At 40.6% G+C, this 19,446-nt stretch overlaps 1 protein-coding gene across 1 annotated transcript; it reads right to left on the reverse strand.

Moving 5' to 3' along the window:
* Positions 1-3,922: 3,922 nt before the first annotated feature.
* Positions 3,923-18,363, reverse strand: grhl1 (grainyhead-like transcription factor 1). Its single transcript, XM_034525498.1, has 16 exons — positions 18,208-18,363; positions 15,902-16,091; positions 15,578-15,651; positions 14,731-14,867; positions 14,401-14,636; positions 13,852-13,934; positions 13,352-13,505; positions 13,124-13,235; positions 12,772-12,866; positions 10,669-10,912; positions 9,935-10,062; positions 8,846-8,874; positions 8,536-8,618; positions 6,821-6,906; positions 6,210-6,274; positions 3,923-5,292 (listed from the first exon to the last, which is right to left on the reverse strand). Exons 1-16 carry the CDS (start codon positions 18,225-18,227, stop codon positions 5,178-5,180), a joined length of 1,851 nt encoding a protein of 616 aa, XP_034381389.1. The 5' UTR covers positions 18,228-18,363; the 3' UTR covers positions 3,923-5,177.
* Positions 18,364-19,446: the final 1,083 nt, after the last annotated feature.

Consider the following 19,446-nt stretch of genomic DNA (forward strand, 5'->3'; position numbering starts at 1 on the left):
ACCCCTTGCAACTGTGCACGTCTTTGGTCGTGGACTGAGGAGGGCAGTCAGATGGATCTTCATATTGTGCAAACCCCAGTAACTTTCTTTGAGAGCCAAACTCCTATTCAAAGTCTTTAATAACGGCCTTGTTGATTTGACTGCAGATCCAGGCACGTTGATTTCCTTCCGCAGCTTGTCTGACAGGCGTTCGATGATGTCGTTGACGTCTGTATTCAACACGTGCCAGCTGGTTGTGCAAGAGGTTTTTGTGACAAGCCTCATGGCCAGAGCAGTGAGGAGGTTGGTGATCAACCTCTCTGTTATGAGATGAGGTACCACTTGACACTGTGAAGACTCCCTTTTCTGGCCTTGAGAGTGTCTCCAGACTGGGCTGAGGTGCTGTGTGGAAAAGAGGCCGTTCAACAGATTCAGAAGTTAGACACTTCAAAATCTAACTATATCGACATGGTACCTGACATTTAAGATCATGGTAGGTGCACTCAGTATGTCTTGGATTTCGATGAGTGCACCAGAAACATTGTCTCTGTGACTTTCTTTTTCTGAAGGCTCCTTCTCCAACCGGAGCAGCACCTGCTGCAATAACGTTCACTGTGTACTCCGTCATGGCATCTAGAACTTCAGAAGAAGACTTTGTGGCATCCACCTTCCTGAGCTCAGAGATGACAGTCTCAGAGAGATATTTTTCAGTTTGAAATATGGGAATCTGATATGTCGGGCCAGCCAGCTATCAGCTTCTTCGAGAACTTCCTGATTTTGCCACTGGACATGATGGGTTCCAGTGTTTTGCGGCCGTTTGCTTCATGTTTCCATGACAGGTTTAAGTTATTAAAAAAGCTGTCCACATCTTTTTTGATGGTCTCAAAATCGACTTGAGGAGACAGCTGCCTTCTCACGCTGATCAATGTTGGCTTGCTGCTCAGAAAGCTTGCTTCAGGTATTGGGCCTCGTAGAATCTGCAACAGCTCCTAGGAGAATGCCAGCTTCATCTTGTACGAGTCTTTGCTGTTTCACACTCACAAGGAAGTCTGGTTCTTTTGTTGTAAACCCGCTCTTCAGCTCTGCCTGCATCTTTTCAAATTGATTTTGAACAAACTTGAAAAAGCTGTGTTTTTTTAACGTTTTCATTGCCTGTATCTTCTGAGGCTAAAAGGTTGTTCACATCCTTTAGTATTAAGCCCATGTTAAAATGAGCCACATTTCTCATTGTCGTGCAGGTCAGTGATTATGCTGTTGACAATTTCAAACGTTGCAAAATGAGAATTTCATTTCATTGCTTTTTCAGTCTCTTGTTTGATTTCTGGTGTCTCGCTGGACCATTTCATGAGGACCTCTCTCACAGCTTTCGTCGTCAAGGGGACAGAGATCACAGATTTTTGCTCTGAGATGATTCACATGTTTCTGGTTCTCCTGTTTCCAGGATTTGTGGTGAAACAATCTTTAAATGTTTTATGTACCAACACAATGTCAGCTTACCTAAATATATTCTCAGTCTTTTGAAGAGAAGAGAAGTTGTGTTGAAAAGAAAGCGTTTATTTTAGAGGTAGGTTACACATTGTGCACACACACTCACAACCATTGCTGCTGTGCACACACACGGAGCACTCAAATACTCCTCTCATGTGTCGATGTGCTGATGAAAATGGACTACGTAAGTATCAATACCATTTTGTCTGTGAGTGAGTGTGTGCGCGATAATAGATGAGAGACAACGCTATTTTCTGAACCTCAGCTTCCTCTTTAATTATCTGTTTTTAACAAATATTTGCTCAATTCAATCTGCAGAAACTGATAGGAAAATGAAGTTTATGTAAAAGGTCATGGTTTAACTGTGTGGGTACAGTAGGTTTGTGTATATTTTCGGAGCTAGATTGAAATGATCATATTTTCAGGAGGCTAAATAAAATTAGACTTCCTGTTATGTCACCAAGTTCACACTTGGCAAGTGAATAACTTCAAAGCAGAAGGTATTTTTTACTTTGAAGAGTGGTTTTATTAAAAATAAAAAAAGCTATGAATCATACAAAGACTAGGTGGAACCAACTGTCTCAAACAGTGAGGACAATACCGTTTTCGTGCACTATCTGTTTAATATTAGAGGTCCTTGTTGCTGTAATTGCAAATAAAATAAAAGAAGCATTGGATGGATGATTGTTAAGAACACCTTCCAAAATAAGTTGTTTATTTCTTAACTGAGTACTACTGTATGAGAAATCAGTCTTTCGGTATGAACTTAAAAAGAGATATTATTATATTTATCTGGACGTTGATACCAGATATAGAACAAGACAAATTGGTGTCAACTTGAGAAGGATTGCAGTGTTGAAGAAGGAATTTGTTTAGTTTTCTCGAGTGTGAAACTAGAGCTGCACTCTGGATGTTTGAACAGCATCAAAGTACCAGACCACTTATATGCACCTAATCTCATGGAACATTTGAATGATTAATCAAATTATTACATGGTACATTGCTCACTTTTCAACTAGGTAGCAAAGCAGAAAAGGAGTTTAAAAAGTCAGTTGTGAAATTGCGAGCATAAAAGCATTATAAACATGGCCAAAATAAAATAAAATCTGTACATTTTAATGATATCCAAGCTTTCAGTCATAAATCATCTTAGAGATCCAAGGCAATCTAAACTGAAACACTTTATTCCAGTTTACAACCTCAATGCAAATCATCTGTGCAATCCATGCGTTAACCGCTTTTTGCAGCATCGGCTATTGAACAACAAATTCACACGTAGCAGAAGACAAGTAGGACAATGAGATTAGGCAATACCCCTAAACTGACATTGTTCATTATACAACGTGAACAATGGCACATGAGTTATACTTCGGACCAAGACCCCACTCAAGAGTTTTGTAGTCTTATGACATGGTGACTAAACAAATGGAGGACATTGGATGCAATATAAGGAAAAAAACAATTGCAATGCTATATTACAGTAACAATAATGCATTGAAAAACAAAACACCAGACAAATCCTGTCTTACCTTAAAAAACCTCCATTCACTTTGTAAGTCGTAATAAAAAACACAAATTCATCCAGACAAAAAAGCAAACAAAGGTCAGTGGATATTCAATGTGTGGCCAATACCCATATTATTCTTTGTCTTCTATGATGTTGATGTAACATTTGACTGTTAGTAGTAACATGTGATGGAAAACAAGGAGAGAGCATATGCCAGTTTCCTGAACTGGTGGGTTTAAACAAGGACAAGTCAGGAGAGAATGAGAGAGACAGTAAAAGAAAGACCAGATGGCAAGTGACTAAGTTGACTAAATGTCCTTAAACGTATACATATTAGATGGAATAGCTTATAAGGGGTCACATTTCTTCTCAGGTTATTTCATTAATGTATAGACTAAAGTGGGTGCTGTGCTTTGAGCTAAATGCTAACACAACATACCACCAGTCATGAGGATGTCTGTATCAATATTAAATGGAAATCCATTTAATAGATCAGATATTTTCTGTCTGGACCAAAGTGGTGGACCGGCTGATTGACAATATCGTTCCTAGAACCGTGCCACTAATGTGACTAAAATATCAAATAGACTATTTTAACCAAAGGGTGTATGCAGGAATTTGAGACAAGGTTTCCGACAGAGCAGCTTCTCTGCATCAGGCTGTCCTGTCTGCCTGTTTCCTGCATACAGACTGAGGGTTGATGCCCAGACATCTGTTCCTGTGGACACACACAGAAGACACTGGCATGGCAAAGTTAATCTTTGCTGCAGCTCAACCCTTCAACCAGACAGATCTACTAAAACATATTGAAAACCATTTCCTATTCATAGACGGTTGTAAAAATTTACAATTTTGAGTTGAATTTGGAGGTGATGTTTGAAAAGGAATGAAATATGTCAGACAGTACAAGAGAAAACAAAGAAGAGAAGGTCTCAGACAACCAAAACAGAAGCTGCTAGAGAACTTTTATTGGGCACTTTGTACATCAAACCCATTACAAAAATCACATTAATAACTTTTTGTCCCTTGACATAGAATAACTTCATATAAAAAGAAGAAAAAAAAACATTATATTAATAGGAATAATAGAAATTTGGATATAGTAAATTTAAAAAAACAATGACCCACATCCATCTCTCAATAAATATATACACAATAAGTACTGACATACAAAAGAAGGGATCAGATAGATCCATTTTTTCAGTGGATATAAACAACAATATTTCCATTTTAAAAAATCTGTTTATCAGATAATATGTATCATATACCGTAGTTATGGCAATAGAGGAGAGGTTTTTCTGAATGTGTCTGAACCTAAATGTCATATTGCACTTCCAGAACAGCCTGACTGTACTCGACATTCATTGACCTATTTCATCAACATCCAGAAAACTACTCTACAGGAGAACGGTGGCTGTGTTTTAGCATCGTTATCGATCAATATTTAGTGACTATTTAATACTTACAAAGAGGCTATTTTTATATTGATCGAACAAAAAACATATTTTAAGTCATTTCATTCACAAACAACATGTATCCTCTGCTAAAAAAAACCATTTACATTATTCTACTCTAATTGTATGATGGTTGAAGAGTTTTGCACACTAAATACTGCCATGTTGTTTTGTATTAATACACTGAACCACTTGGGCTCCATCAACAAGTTGCTGTCTTCCTTTTGGGCACAAAATCACTGTATTTACAGATTGTAATCATCAGTGCTATGGCTTCAGGAAGCAAAAGACAAGCCGTTTCCCTCACAAAAAGAAACACTGCTGCTTGCATAGCATGAGGTATAGCAGCACCACAAATGCTCTGCACACACATTGACAAACGTAGGCATTATTATCTGAGGTGCAACTTACTGAATACAAAATAGAGATGTCATAACAATGAAACCTGTTTTCACTTGTTGATTCGTATGCACAATTATTATTATAATTTTGTTTAAATGAATCAAAATGTATAACTTCCATATCTAATCAACATTGTGATTTATTAAGAGCTAAGGCTTATTTAAATACCTCTTGTGGGACTTTAAAATTAGTTTGATGTTAATACAGCACAAAGACACCATTATTTAAGTTGGAAATCAAGTCCATAATCACTGCATAGCTACACGTGTAAACCACTACTCCTGACGGCTCCATTTCATTCGTCCTCCATCCCTCTGGTCTGGGTGATGTCACCTCCTCCCATCCAATCAGATCTCAGTGAGGGTAAGTTTGTACATGCCGCTCATCTCCTCCATGGTGATCTGGAAGGTGTCTTCGTTTGAGTAGTGCTTGATGATGTTGTCGTCCATGTGCACTAGGATCCTATTATAAAACAGATATGGTTGTTAGTGACCAGTTCATTTCATCCTCAACAAAACAAAGACTAATGCCCTCTATTAAACAGCACACACAAAAAATGGAGAAATCAATCTACTGGATGGATCTGTAAAATAATTTGACAATAATCTACTTTCAAAGCAAAACTTTAACATTTTGGGAAATGTTCTTTATTGAACATATTGCTGCAGCCAGTTAGCGTCCCTTTGATTAGAGCGAGGCTAGCTATTTCCCACTGTTTCCAGTCTTTGTGCTAAGCTAAGCTACAGCCACATTTTTGCTGCAAAAATATAGCAGTGGTGTCAATCTTCTCTTCTAACTTTAATAATGATAATAATTTCCCAAAATGTCAAACATTCCTTTAAGGTTTTGCCCAAGACCATGGCTCTACATTCAATATGCAAATATGATTACTTTAATTTACCTTCCACATCCCAATTATGTCAATCAAGCCTGTGTGGGTCTGTTCTTACAGCTCATGATTGGCTGATGTGCGTCAGAGCAGCAACGATTCTGATTGCTAAAGTTCAATTAACTCACAAATTACCAAATAAATACCCATTAGAAAGATGTTTGGAAGTTAAATCAGGCAAGATGTGTCAGTGTGGTTTGGCACTAGTGTAAAGCAGTGTTGGCCTCTCTGTCAAAGGGATATGACATAAATCAGCCAATGATGAATCTGGGAAAGCCAAGGGCTTGATTGACACTCATTATAGACTATAGAACTACATTTGGCATTATTTGCCTATTAACATTATTTTTTTAAATTTGAGAGAGCCCCTGAAGAAAATACTATTAAAGGAAGAATATAACTCATTTATCTGGTTATTAATTAATGTCAGTTTTGGTCCTTCACAAAGTGTTACACACATTGTAATGCAGTGTTAATAAAGCATACTAACCCTTTCTTGCACTTCTTATAGACTTTTTCAACCTTATCCAAAGGTAATTCATACTTCTCTGAAATCTGGTTGAAAAAACAAACACAAATCAATGTTAGATTATTGAAAGAAACATAAAAGTAGAAAATTCTAATCCTGAACTGACATCTGGTTCAACTGTTATAGCAATCGATTCCACTGTTGGTTCTCCATAATTACTGAAGCTGAAAGTAGCCTCACACCTGCCTCTTTTTATGGTTCTGTCTTTGCATTTTACCCACCCTTGTCTCACATTCTCCTCTTCTGCTCTCTCTCCAGCACTTGCACTTTTCCTAAACTTTTTTCCCACCCCCCCCCCCCCCCCCACCCCACCCCGCATTACTGCTTTAAGCATCGCCCTCTGTCCCTTTTTAACTGTCTCTCTCTCTCTCTCTCTTTCTCCCCCAATACACACTTGATTTCCCCCAATCCAGAGTCTGTGTCCTCTTACAGCTTAGTTAACCTGCCGTTGTTTCTTTGACACACAGCGGGAACTTGGTCTCAAGTGCATTGGCCCGAGACCTCCAATATAAAACTAAATCATGCAGCGCAGTTCCAGCCATAACCGGTACGATGACCTGAAGTCAACTTACAGCTTCCACCAGGCCTTTCAGCGTGGGATTCTTCAGCATGAGGGCATCAAACACCTCCTCCGTCTCCTTGCGCACGTACAGCAGCACTGTGTGGGGAAAAAGAGAAAGAAGAGATGAGAATGTGTTAAAGCAAAGTATTTTCATGGGTCGGACACAAAAGCAACCTCCTAATCTGGCCTCAGACAAAAGTCACTTGCAGGCGTGAAGCGAGCATTTGCGTCAGTCTGAAGAGCTCGACTGCTGGTTTGGTTCATTTGTGTGAGTTTGAGGATTTGTGGCTTTACTGCTTCCCTGTCTCCATTTTGAAGCGGCGAAGCACATGCACACATACAGTATGTGTAATCCATTAGTGAATTTGAAGATGTACTGTATAAACTAAACACTCCCCTGCCAGACTTTTCAGGCACTCAAAGAAGTGGCACTGGGCCCAGACAACACACACCTAGAAAGCACAATCATTATACATGGGCAGACCCACCGCTCAGTCTTCTCTAAATAGATAATGCCCAAAATAGAATTTCTCATATTGTTTTCCAACTTGTTTTGGCCTCTAAATACAACAATTATTTAAAGACGGAACTATGTGTACAGGACTTTTTTCACTTGTTTGTGCTCCAGGATGCAGCAAAACCATATAAGAAAGAAGTGAGACAGTATGGCAAGTGACTGTATGGTGGGGTTTCATAATGCTACAACATATATAGGCCACAGTTCACAATGGTCTGGAGCTGCCATGGTTAACCTTTTTTGGGACGGACATCATTTCATGGAAGCTGTTCAACAAATTGGCAGTTCTCTCTTTCACTCGAACGTCAACAGAATTCCTTTCAAACCATTGCAGCACTGACAATTTTCTAACTGGAAAAACACAACAGCTATTGTGGAAAGATTATCTAAAACTTCACCAAAACCTTTTACTCTATTTAGTTAGATTTAAGGTACATTTCAGGTGGCAAATTGACCATGCTTTTTGCTGAATAATGCTCCATTTCATATCACTTTATGTTGGAGAAGGGGAGAAACACAATTTCAGATCTTTGTCATCGAAAAAATGACAAATAAAGCTGACTGAGTTTTTGACTTTGATTTGAGATTTATTTTATGGTCGTATAGTGTAGTGAGGTATGCAGGTATATTTAAATGATCAAGTTGAAGCCTATAAGATATAACACATCTTAAAGCATGTATTAACACATTTTATTATTGAAAAAAAGCTTGCTGCTTGCCTATGATAGTATATAGAGGAAAGGGCATGGACTTGTTTACAAGTGTGTGCTGTGCACGTAGTTATCAGTGGTATTTTGTTGGTTCAGTGGAGGCCTTGGACACGTGTATGTGTTTTGAAAGACCTGGAATCACATGGCTCAGGGGGGGGGGGGGAGAGAGAGAGGGAGGGAGAGAGAGAGAGAGAGAGGGAGGAGGGCAGAAAGGAAAGAGACAAAGAGTCAGACACAGTGCATGCACGTGTGTGTGATTATTCCTAATAAGAGGCCTCCTGGTGTAAAGGTGGTGTGTGTGTGTGTGTGTGTGTGTGTGTGTGTGTGTTGCCTCTAGGGGCCAACTACAGCAAATACACACTTTAACACAATGATGTGTCCTCTGAAAAGAGCACAACTCCCCTGATGCATGTGAACAGTCAAAGCATTACATTACATGACAGCCACACACACACACACGCACACACGCACACACGCACGCACACACACACACAGTACCTTTCTTTGGTTCCCCTCCTCTCGCCATCTTGTTTGGAGTTGAACCAAACTCCTCATCACTGAAGGGTCTCTTCATGGCCGAGCTGCAATGGACACATACACGAATCAGTACTGAAATACAAACAACCAGCTAACAGGCTATAAAACTGACTCGTATGCACACAATGCCAACGATCATTTCCTAGAAACAGCATATGTAGCTCTGTATTCCTTTTACTGGGAAGGAACCAAAAGGTTGTCTCACTTCAAAACGACTTTAAAAGCAATTGTGAGAAGAGCGAGTGTAATATCAGGGCCTCTGTGAACCTACCTCTCCTCTCCGTCTTCGGTTGGGAAAGTCTGCAGAGGAAACAGAAACGGAGAAATTAACTCATATGGAAAATATGGATAAAAAACAACTACCAACTATATATAGTATCAAAGATGACTGAATTGTGAATAGTTTCAGCTGTAGATATCTGAGAGTTGTGTACCTAATATTCATGGTAAAATTATTATCCTGCAATGCACGTTTTCTTGGAGCCTTTTTTTTCAGCAACTGTAATGATTGCAGGAATTGCTTTTAATAGTATTCTATTCTGAGAGGGAACCCTGTAAACCCAGAGTTTATCAGAAACTGATAGCAGTTCAGTCAGGTTCAATGTCGTGGTAACACCAAAAATAACCTTCTGTCCCTCCCTCAGCCAGGGTAGACTTAGTTACTCAGCTGGGACAGTTCACAACGTGGCCAGAAGGGGGCAGTCAAAGGTCAGTAGTAGTCAAATGATTTAATTCCTTCATTTACTACAAATATATCAGCTCATCCTAAATATCAAAGAAGACATGAAAAGTGCCTGAAATAATGTATACAGGGCAGGCCCACACACAAACAAACACACACAAACATGTTCATCCTGACTGGAAGAAGCAAAGCTCAGAGTCCAGTCAGAGGAAGATTAAAACCTGAGAAACCGGGTCGGTAAAATCTTCCACATACAGCATCTCCACATCATCAACACTGCAGTCTGCAGTCTTCTCTCAATCTCTAAATATATCTCTTTATTTTCCTCTGAGCATACGAACACATAATTTTAGAAGAACAGGTAGTATCTTCTGAAACCCTCGGTTTGTTTTGAGTCACTGGTAAATGATTCATCCGGTGAGTAAGCAGTTTGAAATACAGCCATCAGTACGTAGGACTCAAAGCTCTAAACCAGAACTCAATGTTCCTGCCAACTAGCAAGCAAGCATGTCACCTCGACCCAGCTGCCTGATGAGTGTGTGGAGGCAGAAACTAAACTGTTTATGGACCATCTAGGATGCTCCGAATGTTGCAAAACAAAAATGTTTGTGGGCAGAAATAAAAGGCAAGACATATTGATCCATGGTGGAGTCGTGTGCGTCTGTGACTGGCACTCACATGGCGCTGGAAGGTAGAGAGGTGGATGTCAGGAATGAAAAGGACGGGCTGGGTCTCGTGGTCAGTCATCATCTTGAAGATGGTCACATCGTTGCGCTTCTGGAGGATGGGGACTTTGGCATCTGCAACTGGGAGGAAAAGACACAACAGGGAGCCGTTTAGTCTTTCATCAGGTTTCCATTATGCGTCTTTAAAATCTGCATTAATGTATTGTTATGGCCACTTGGGAGCAGCACAATAAGCTGTACAACATTGACATAGAATCCCTTTATAACGTAAAGTCATTTACACACCCCACAAACAGAGCAACTCAAGCATTTAGAGTTGTGTGTCTGGGCACATTTATGGACAATATTCACTCTATTTTAGCTGTGTTTTGGTTTCCAGCTACTCCCTACTTCGTCTGCCTGGGATGGCAGCTTACAGTGGGTTCATCAGAAGGTTGATATTGACAGGAGTGATGTGAGTGGTTCATCACTTCCAGCGTCCACTCTCACATGACAATCATTTAATTTCAAACATTCACTTACAAATTATGATTACTGCAGCTTTAAGACCAAAACTCATCGATGATTTGGGGTGAGAAAGAGCCCAGGTGTTGTATTTTTTCATCTGTTATGAAGTGTAACCGACACTAATACAGTTAAACTCTGGGATTAGGTGGGAAAATAATAGCAGTTTCAGGCCCCCGCTCATGCTTGTTATACAAGGTGAAGTACTCCTGAGTGACTCACAGGCAAGGCTAGGGTTAAGCTCGGCGACCTTCCCTTTTCGGCGGGACTGCTTCCTCTCCTCGTCTCGGATCTTCCTCTCAGCTCCCTTGTCACAGAAGACTTTGATCTGGCAGTAGGCGCGGTGGATGGGCTTGTTGCTGCGGTTGTTGTAGCTGTAGGTGTCAATCTGCAGGTTCAGAGGAAGCCCCTTCACGCCCTTCTGGGAGGAGAAGTCGGTGCTCAGGCAGTTGACGGAGATGAAGATCTGTGAAAGGAGGAACGGTTGTGTTTAAAATATGGAGAAAATGTCCAACTTCACCCGTACAAAGTTGTCGAAACAAACATAAACAATAAAATTGTCGACAAGCATCGTCTTCTATTTCTATAATAGCTGCTTCTAAATCATGAAGGTTTTCATGAATCATTCCATCATTCAGATTATCATCATAGTAAAACACTGAAGTAGGCTCTGCAGCTCTGTATTGCCCTCCATTGGTTAACTACAGTCATCACAGGCTCACTTTCTCTCGTGGAGATGCTCCCTTGTCCTCCTGGGCTTGTATTGAAAACAGGTTATCATTGTGTCAACAAAACACACTATCATAACATAACGAACAGAAAGAAACCGAGGGGTCAGCAGCAAACATCACAGATAATATAGATGTTATTGAAAGGCCAAGAAAAAAGTTATCTTAGTGAATGTATTTGTGCATGGGGTTGGTCTATTCATCGATGAATCAATGAGATATATATATTGACTTGACAGACACCGTGACATGAGCTTAATTATATATATATATATATATATATATATATATATATATATATATATAATTAAGCTCATGTCACGGTGTCTGTCAAGTTGGAATACAATCCCTTTACATGTAATTGTATTTATTAAATTGTTTGTGTGAGCTATATTTTCTACAATATTTTCATGTATTTGGGGTTTGTGGCTGCTTTATACTGTATTAAAAGCATTAAAGAAATAATTGTCATCATTTTTGATAACATCCGTTAACTGCCCCAGAGCAGGTACACATAAGGGAGGCCTTTTGCAAACACACCACAATACATATATGCTGCGGAGCAAATCACCCTTGGGGGAAAGCCAAACACCTGCTCACACACACAGAGAGAAAATGAGAAAGAGAGGTAAATATACACACACACACTTTTTCATCTGTCATCCAACACCTCAGATGCTCAAACAACGCGGCGGGGTGGTGCTTAAAAAAAATACACACAAGGATGAACATCCTATGGACACAGGCCTCGAGTCATGAGACAGTTAAAGGCACATCCTGGTGTGTGTGTGTGTGTGTGTGTGTGTGTGTGTCTGCGAGAGACATTTGTGCCTGTGACTATTTAAGTTGCAAGACACTGGAGAAGAGCAGCGGCGCCATGTTGTCTCTTCGTCTGTTTAGCTTGTTGGTCGTCCTCCACCTCGGGCTGACAGTGGATCGGTGCCAGAGAGCGCCGACACGAGGGTCAACAACAAGTGAGAAAATGGAAGTGGAAGAGAGGACAGGAGCTCCTCTTTTCAGTCATCTCTGCTACCCGTTGAACAGGATTTTATTTGTTAACTGTGTGATCCAGTCTCTGTCCCCCCCTGCTGAGTTTCCTCATTCCAGCACCCTTTGTTGCACCTGTCTGGTGTGCAGGAAAACCTTAACACACAGCATCACAATGGTCCGAGTCAAGAAAACGCTCACCGCACACTTCCAAGTCTCCGCGCAACAAAACTAAACACACAAGAGGAGGGGAGGGATGTCGTGACGGCATCCTCACGCTTCTATTTAGGCCTCGATGTTCTTTAACGACTATTTTGGAGGATCACAATGAACAAAGCTGCTGATGATCACAAACATGTTAACACCTGAAACCTAAATTCTGGTCTTTGGCAAAAAACACACAATACCTTAAAAAGAAAAGGAGGAATTTTGGCTTAAGGTTTTAGGAGTGTTGATGTGAAAAGTTCAAGGCTGGTATTAAGAGTTCAAGACAAGGAAGTTTATGAAAACCCTGTGGACCAAACACTGTTCTGAAACAAATGAAGCAGCCTTGTGGTTTGAACATGGCGTCATTCAGTTCTATATTGTGTCTCTGTGTTTTTGGTCTTACTTTGGCCTCATCATTGGTGTCCCAGGTGAAGGAAATGGCGTTATAGGAAATCTCCTCGATGTTACCAATGGTGTTGAAGCTCTCCTTGTAGTCAGCTGTCACAATAAAACAAATGTTTCGTGAATTTAATAGCAGTGTGAAAAAGTGGAAAAGTGTCGGGAAACTTTGTTTATTTATTTATGACATGCTGAGTTCTTAAAGGCTGCAGAATTAATTCATAGCAACACACTTCTTTCCTGTTAACTATACTGCTCAACTGCTAATTTGACACATTATTGCAGCACTCTTGTTCCACCAAATAGTACATATGTTTTACGTGATTGACAGCTTAAATAAAAATAGTGGTTCTTACCAATGTCCAGACACCTCTGTTTGGCGGTGTGCTGTCTGGAGTGCCAATACTTCCAGTGCTTCAGCTGATCATCTCTGCACTTCTCCTCTCCGAACACCACCATCACTACACTCTGGCAATGGATGAGCACATACAATGACAACGTCAGAGGTTAAAATGATAATTTAGCATTTGATTAACGTGATTCATCCTATGTTGTCTAGTTTTAGGTGTATTTCGTATTCTTACCCTGACTTTGGTAATGGGCTGCTGCATTCCTTTGTTGTCAACCTCCCTGAGGGTGATCGGGTAAAACTGGCCCTTGTTGAGGTACGTCATCGTCCCGTCACCTGTCTTCTGACGCAGAGACTTGGACGCCTCAAGGGTGTACTCAAAGTTATTCCTAAAAGACGATTAAAAAAAAGCAGCAGGATTAAGTAAACATCAGGAATAAGACATGTAGAAAAGGCTTTTATTTTCTTTAAAACTGGGTGACAATGCAACAATAGCATTCAAAAACCAAAGCATAATGGGGCACGCGTCATTTATCAATTGCATCTAAAACGTGGCTTTAAAATCAGTGTGCGGGGGCCAGATAACGCCCGTGTGTGCAGACTCTTGTCTTTCACACGGAGGGTAGTCCGGTGGCTCCCTTGTGACTGCCATGAATGGGGCCATTCTGCGCTGTTGTGTTAAAATGCTGAAAGGCGGTGGAAGTCCGACGGTGGGCAGGCGGCAGAGCGACTTACCCCGGCAAGGTGTTAAACTGAGTGTAGTCCTCAGGCGTCATGGAGGCCATACGTAACTGGATATCCTCAGAGAAGGAATACACCTGCAATGCACAAAGAAAACAGATAAAGAGTTAAGGCCTAGCAAAAAGAGGATATTAAACAGCTACTATGCTATGATTTTTAATGATTTATTTTCATTTTAATGGCCTTCCTTTAATCCCCCACCTCCCTCTCACATTTTTCTGTACAGGCGTTTTGTTGGGTTACTCTTCTCAAGTAATTCGCCTCCAGGTAAAATAGAAAAAGAGGAGAGAGAAAGGGCTTTGGCTATTGTAGGAGAAGAGTACAGCACTTTATTCGTGAGACAATGGCATAATAACACACTAGCCGCTATTTTGGCATGTTCAAATAAAACCAGGGAAGGCTGAGCCCACCGCTGGCTCCATGGGATCAGGTGAATATCCCATTGTGTGATGGGAGAGATCTGAGAGCGGAGAACAGAGGAAGGAGGTTTTTTTTAGGGAGAGCATTAGTGGGGTTTAGAAAGAGGGGGATCGAAACACACACCTCCTGGGAACCATCCTTGTAACTCTCGGAGAAGGTGGAGTCGGGGGGCGTACGGGAATGGGTGCTGGGACTGAACTGCACCGTGTTGTGGGTGAGCTGGCGGCCATAGACGCCCACATGGCCGTCGGTTTCGGCACAGTTGTTTGGCACGGTCACTGAGAAGCCGTGAGTGGGCATCTCTGTCTTGACGGACGGGTAGTTTGGCACGGCGGCAATGGAAACGGTGACGGTCGTGTCTGAAAAGACAAAATCAGCAAATTGACGATCAGATTTACAGTTTTTAAGCTGCTCGTGTCTGTTTATGCTATTGTTTATGCTATGTGAACAGACCTGGTAAGGGGAACTGGGCCCTCTTGTCCTGGGCCAGCTGAAGAATATTGAAGGGCCCCTTGAGGACCTGGATCCTGCTCTCCATACCACCTTCCTGATGTTGCTCTATGGGGTGGTGTCCGGCCTGGATCTGATGTCTGCAACAAAACAGCACATAGCACTGAATGTTTGGTGTTATCTGGTTTATTGTGAATCTCATTAACCAAAACTAACATTAAAAACTTGTTCTTATACCCTGATATGAGCACATCTACCATTTCAGGACCTTTATTATAATTTAAATCATATTTGAACTGATACGTGGTTGTTATTTTACTGGTACTTTACTCTTTGTGTATATGTGCTCATGAGATATGTGTTATTTATTCTTAGTTTTCACTGCTGTGCAACCAATTTAGGGACAAAAAGTATATTTATTACCCTTATACAACCAATATGAACGCATGTAATGTAAAGTAATGTATTCAGGTACTATACACCATTAATTATTTTATTTTATTCTGCTTTGAGAATTTAAAGCTCTATGTGTTATTTTTATGATATTTAAGCTTGTCTTTTGTCAATCGTTTTTTGTGCGACTGTCTGACTTTGACTGTTTTTTACTCTCAGGTTTCTCTTGAAAAATAAGTCTTGATGTCAGGGACATCACCTGATGAATAAAGTTAGTGTAACCTTGTGTTTTATAGTGTGCACATATAGTGAATTAGACTCCTAAATAAGCTAAAAACAAGGCTGTTTTTGGTCCTGAAGAGAGGTTTTGGATAAACAATGTGCTCCTTCACAAATGTATATGTGTGCAGTTCCCTTCATGCCGTGGTTCCCCTCTGCTTTTCGTGCTGTTGTTTACCTTTTGTTGGGATCCACATCACAGACTAGGCCTTCTGGCTTGCTTTGGGTTATTGTTCTCTTTTCCCTGGGCACCTGTATAGAAGGGTAAACACAGCCGCTCAGCGTCTGACCACATCACATGCAACAAGCTGGGTCATCCTGCTGGCTATAGATCAGTTACATGACATAAGCTCTGCCTCACAGATGCTGCTTAGTGGTCAGATGGCAGTATGGAAAAAGATCATATAGGTAAAGCCTGTCAGGATCCCCCCCCCCCCCTCCCCGATACAAGACGTTGCACTTTTGATTGCTTCCACATCCCTTGGTAAGTCGTTCCTATTACCTTATAGTAGTCGTACAGCAGGCCGAGAGCTGCGGCGCTGTCCTCATCCCCGTTAATGCTCATCATGGCCTTGGTGGCAGCCGTCAGCGGGTTCTCCAAAAAGGATTTCCAGGCTTCGTCTTCTGTGGTGAAGGAGCGACGCTGTCCACCACAGCCCGGCTCATTCTGGAGAACCAGGACCGCACGCTTACTGTGAAAAGACAGAGTTTCATAAGTGACGTGCAAATTAATTATTAAGATGTTAGAGCTTTTTTTCCAATGCATTTCAAAGTTTAATTTAAGGTACACTACTCATACATGTTTAAAAAACAGCAAATATAGACTCCGGGATTAATTTCTCCTTATATGAGCTTCTTCTCAAGCATTCGACAGTTTGAGTTACCTCACTGACTTCATACGAATTCACAAAGCCAAAACCTACAATCACAACAACCTCGTTCAGAACAGACAAACAGGTTATAAAAGAGAGCAATCAACCACGTAGCTGTTCTTTATATGTCAGACCTGTTGTTCAAGCTTTTCAAGGATTGTGTAACAAATCTCAGCCATCAAACCATTAAGGTGTCTCCAGCAAAAGATGCTCTACAGGCTCGTCCGGTGTGACGACTCAGGAACTTCTCATTGGCTGAGAAGCTGACCGCAAGTGACGCAACTGACCCGGTCACATTCCAGCGCCATGCTACTGTTTTCGGAAGAGAATCATGAGTTTTTATTCAAAGTCACTGGCAGCGTATTTCTCCTTCTATTCCTCCTCCATCTTGTGAGTCCTTTAGAGTCATTGCTTTGTAAACAGGACTCAGTTGGACCAATAAGAACAGACAAGCTTGTGTTTTGATGTGTCTCATCTGCTGGTAACGTGTTCATTCAAGCTCATTGAATTTAGGTAAACGTCTTAAATTTAAAAAGAAATGAATACACAATTTCAACAAGTGAGACACATTGATCATTTCAATACTGAACTCAGACTAAATTGTAATGTTTGCTCAGCTTATATTTACTTAGACGTGGTGAACCAACAAAGTTAAGTAATTAGTCGAGCTCTTGTAATTAAAGTTTCATCTATCATTAGCTTTCCTTGTCAAACTTTGGAAGCTACTCACACTTATAATACACCTTCAATCATCTGACCTCTAAATCCAACTGCCTGATTTTCTGCCACTGCAAAGTGATTATGACAAAGTTTAAACGGACGGCTCAGTTTCCATGTTGAGTATCTACAACAAATAAAGCTTTTTTTCCTCTCAATGGTCAAAGCTAAGTGATAATTAGTAATCCTATATCTAATTGTGCTATTCATAAAAGGCAACCTGATAAGATCCACTATTTACTGGCAATAAAACTCGAAGGACATGTAATCCATTACTAAAACAACAAAAAAGGAGTTTGATTGTTTTTCAGAGAGAGATTAAAATTAGATTTCAGCATTATTTCGCTTTTGTCTCTTTTAATGCACAAGAGCATGACAAAAAAAGTCACAACATTTAGAGAACTGTGCAATGCATTTGGTATCAAATGTTTGACACATTTTCGTCATGTAGTGTACAATCTACTATCCTCATATGGCCCTGTGCTTGCTTAGACTACTGTCTATGTTAGTAAAGTCGAGCCAACGCCTAGCAGGTGTACAATTTCACTCCCCTCAAAACGTCCCTCGTTATTGGCCTCAAATACCAAACAAAATATAGGTAAAGCATTTTTTTTACCAATATTCATATTATATAAAGTATATATAAATACTTTTTAGTGAAGCTAAACATTCCGTCATGAATGAACCATCTGCAGAGCCAGTTTCTTTAGCTGACATCACGCTGCTGAGGTTCATGCTTATTCCTAAACAAACATCATCGAGACTATCCACATAACTGTTAGAGCTTAAAGCAAAATCAAACAATAAACCGCCCACCTCTATCACGGGACAGTTTTTATTCTAACAGGCGCCTCTGCTCGCACAACAGGTGGAGATACACCTGTACAGGCTTGAACATGACAGGTGAAATCAGCGGAGTTACACCATGGGAAACTATGAGATACAATCGCCTTCCAGCTTGGCAGCAAAGTCTTAAAGTAAACTCACCCTAAAAAAAAAAACTATGATAAATAATCCTAAAAAGAATACTTAAATAGCAGAACACATGTTTTAAAACATCAAACAGCAGCTGCAGGTCAGAGGTGGACCGTGTTTTAAAGAATCCATCAGTACCATAAACTCACAAAAACAGTATAAAAATGTCCCACAATAGTATTTTCAAGCTTATAAAGTCTCGTGGTCGTTGTGTATGCTGTAAATGCAGAGTCAGGACACTTACTTGTCATGCTCCTGTGACATTTCGGTCGGTCGAACTGGACTTTCTAGTTGGTACTGAAAATCCGATCCGTCTTCTTTGCCGTGGAAAACTCCGCCGCTAACTCTGGATGAGGGCTGCGGCAACAAACACGGTGTCCCCTTCTGAGAGAACGGGTTTTGTCGGCTTTTCTCGCTTTTTTTGGGACTATGCTGAGAAATTAAGGCCGGTTTTACCTGTGACAGGCGCGCGGATTGGATTACAGGTGGACGGGAGGGCGGGGCCATACTGTCAATTACCCTCTCTGAGGTTGTGATTGGCTCACCTGGTGGCCTACCTGAGTAGAGGGAGCCAGAGGAGGAGCAGGGTTCACAAACAGCTGGGACTTTATCGTGTTGGGTTATTAATTGAGAAAGAAATGTGTGTTGAACTACTACATTATTTTTGAAAAGACGAGGTGACTAAAGAGTTGCAAGTAAAAAAAAGAAAAAAAAGGTGATTAAAAGATAAAAAGGACTGAAGGGTGAACAAAAACAAGGATGCACCAGTATTACAACTGAATCACAACTGATACATTACACAGACCTGTGGTGGGGTGCTCATTTAAGGACTGGAGGAGCAGGGAACAGTCTGTTGGGCATTGCCACTGCAGCATTATAATAATGGTTGTCTTTCTGGTTGAGTTATAAAAATGATCTCGTGGGCAGGTTTGATCGGATTCCTGGACTCTCTTTTCCCAAAATGTAAAATTTGTAAACATCACTGCAGGGAGCTCCTGGAAACTCATTGATAGTCATTAATGCAAGTTAACATAAGGCTAAACATTTAAATGGATGAAGAAGCTGTTTTTTAAGGGGTATGTTCAACATTTGTAGTCAGGTTCAAATGAACATTAAAAAAGGATTTGTTGTGGATAAATACATCCTTCACTAACGGGTTTCCAACATAAAAGATGTGAAACAAAATGCAGACGGCTTGATAGTACAATATGTGTTCAGAAGTTCATTTTAATATAACATGAGGCTTCAGCAGTCTGACTTCAAGTGATTATATTATATAGTTACTTACAGTCTTCTTCCAAGTCAGAGACAGACTTGAAAAGTTGTGTACCTATCCTTTAACGTCACGGCCGATACTCAGTCTGCTTAAAATGTCAGAATCAGCACCGATATCAGTCCATTTTATTGGATAGATGCATTTAAAAAATGGATTAAGGCAATTTAATATATTTGATACAGTGGTAGAGATGTGTTTGTGGTGATA

The sequence above is a fragment of the Cyclopterus lumpus genome, chromosome 22 (genome assembly GCF_009769545.1).
Source record: "Cyclopterus lumpus isolate fCycLum1 chromosome 22, fCycLum1.pri, whole genome shotgun sequence".
NCBI lineage: Eukaryota > Metazoa > Chordata > Actinopteri > Perciformes > Cyclopteridae > Cyclopterus > Cyclopterus lumpus.

Coding starts and splice junctions, on each gene's coding strand:
- grhl1 (XM_034525498.1), bottom strand. CDS start 18,227: ATGTCACAGGAGCATGACAA. Junction 16,092..18,207: donor ATGTCACAGGAGCATGACAA/GTAAGTGTCCTG, acceptor GTCTTTTCACAG/TAAGCGTGCGGTCCTGGTTC. Junction 10,913..12,771: donor ACACCAATGATGAGGCCAAA/GTAAGACCAAAA, acceptor CTCCTTTCACAG/ATCTTCATCTCCGTCAACTG.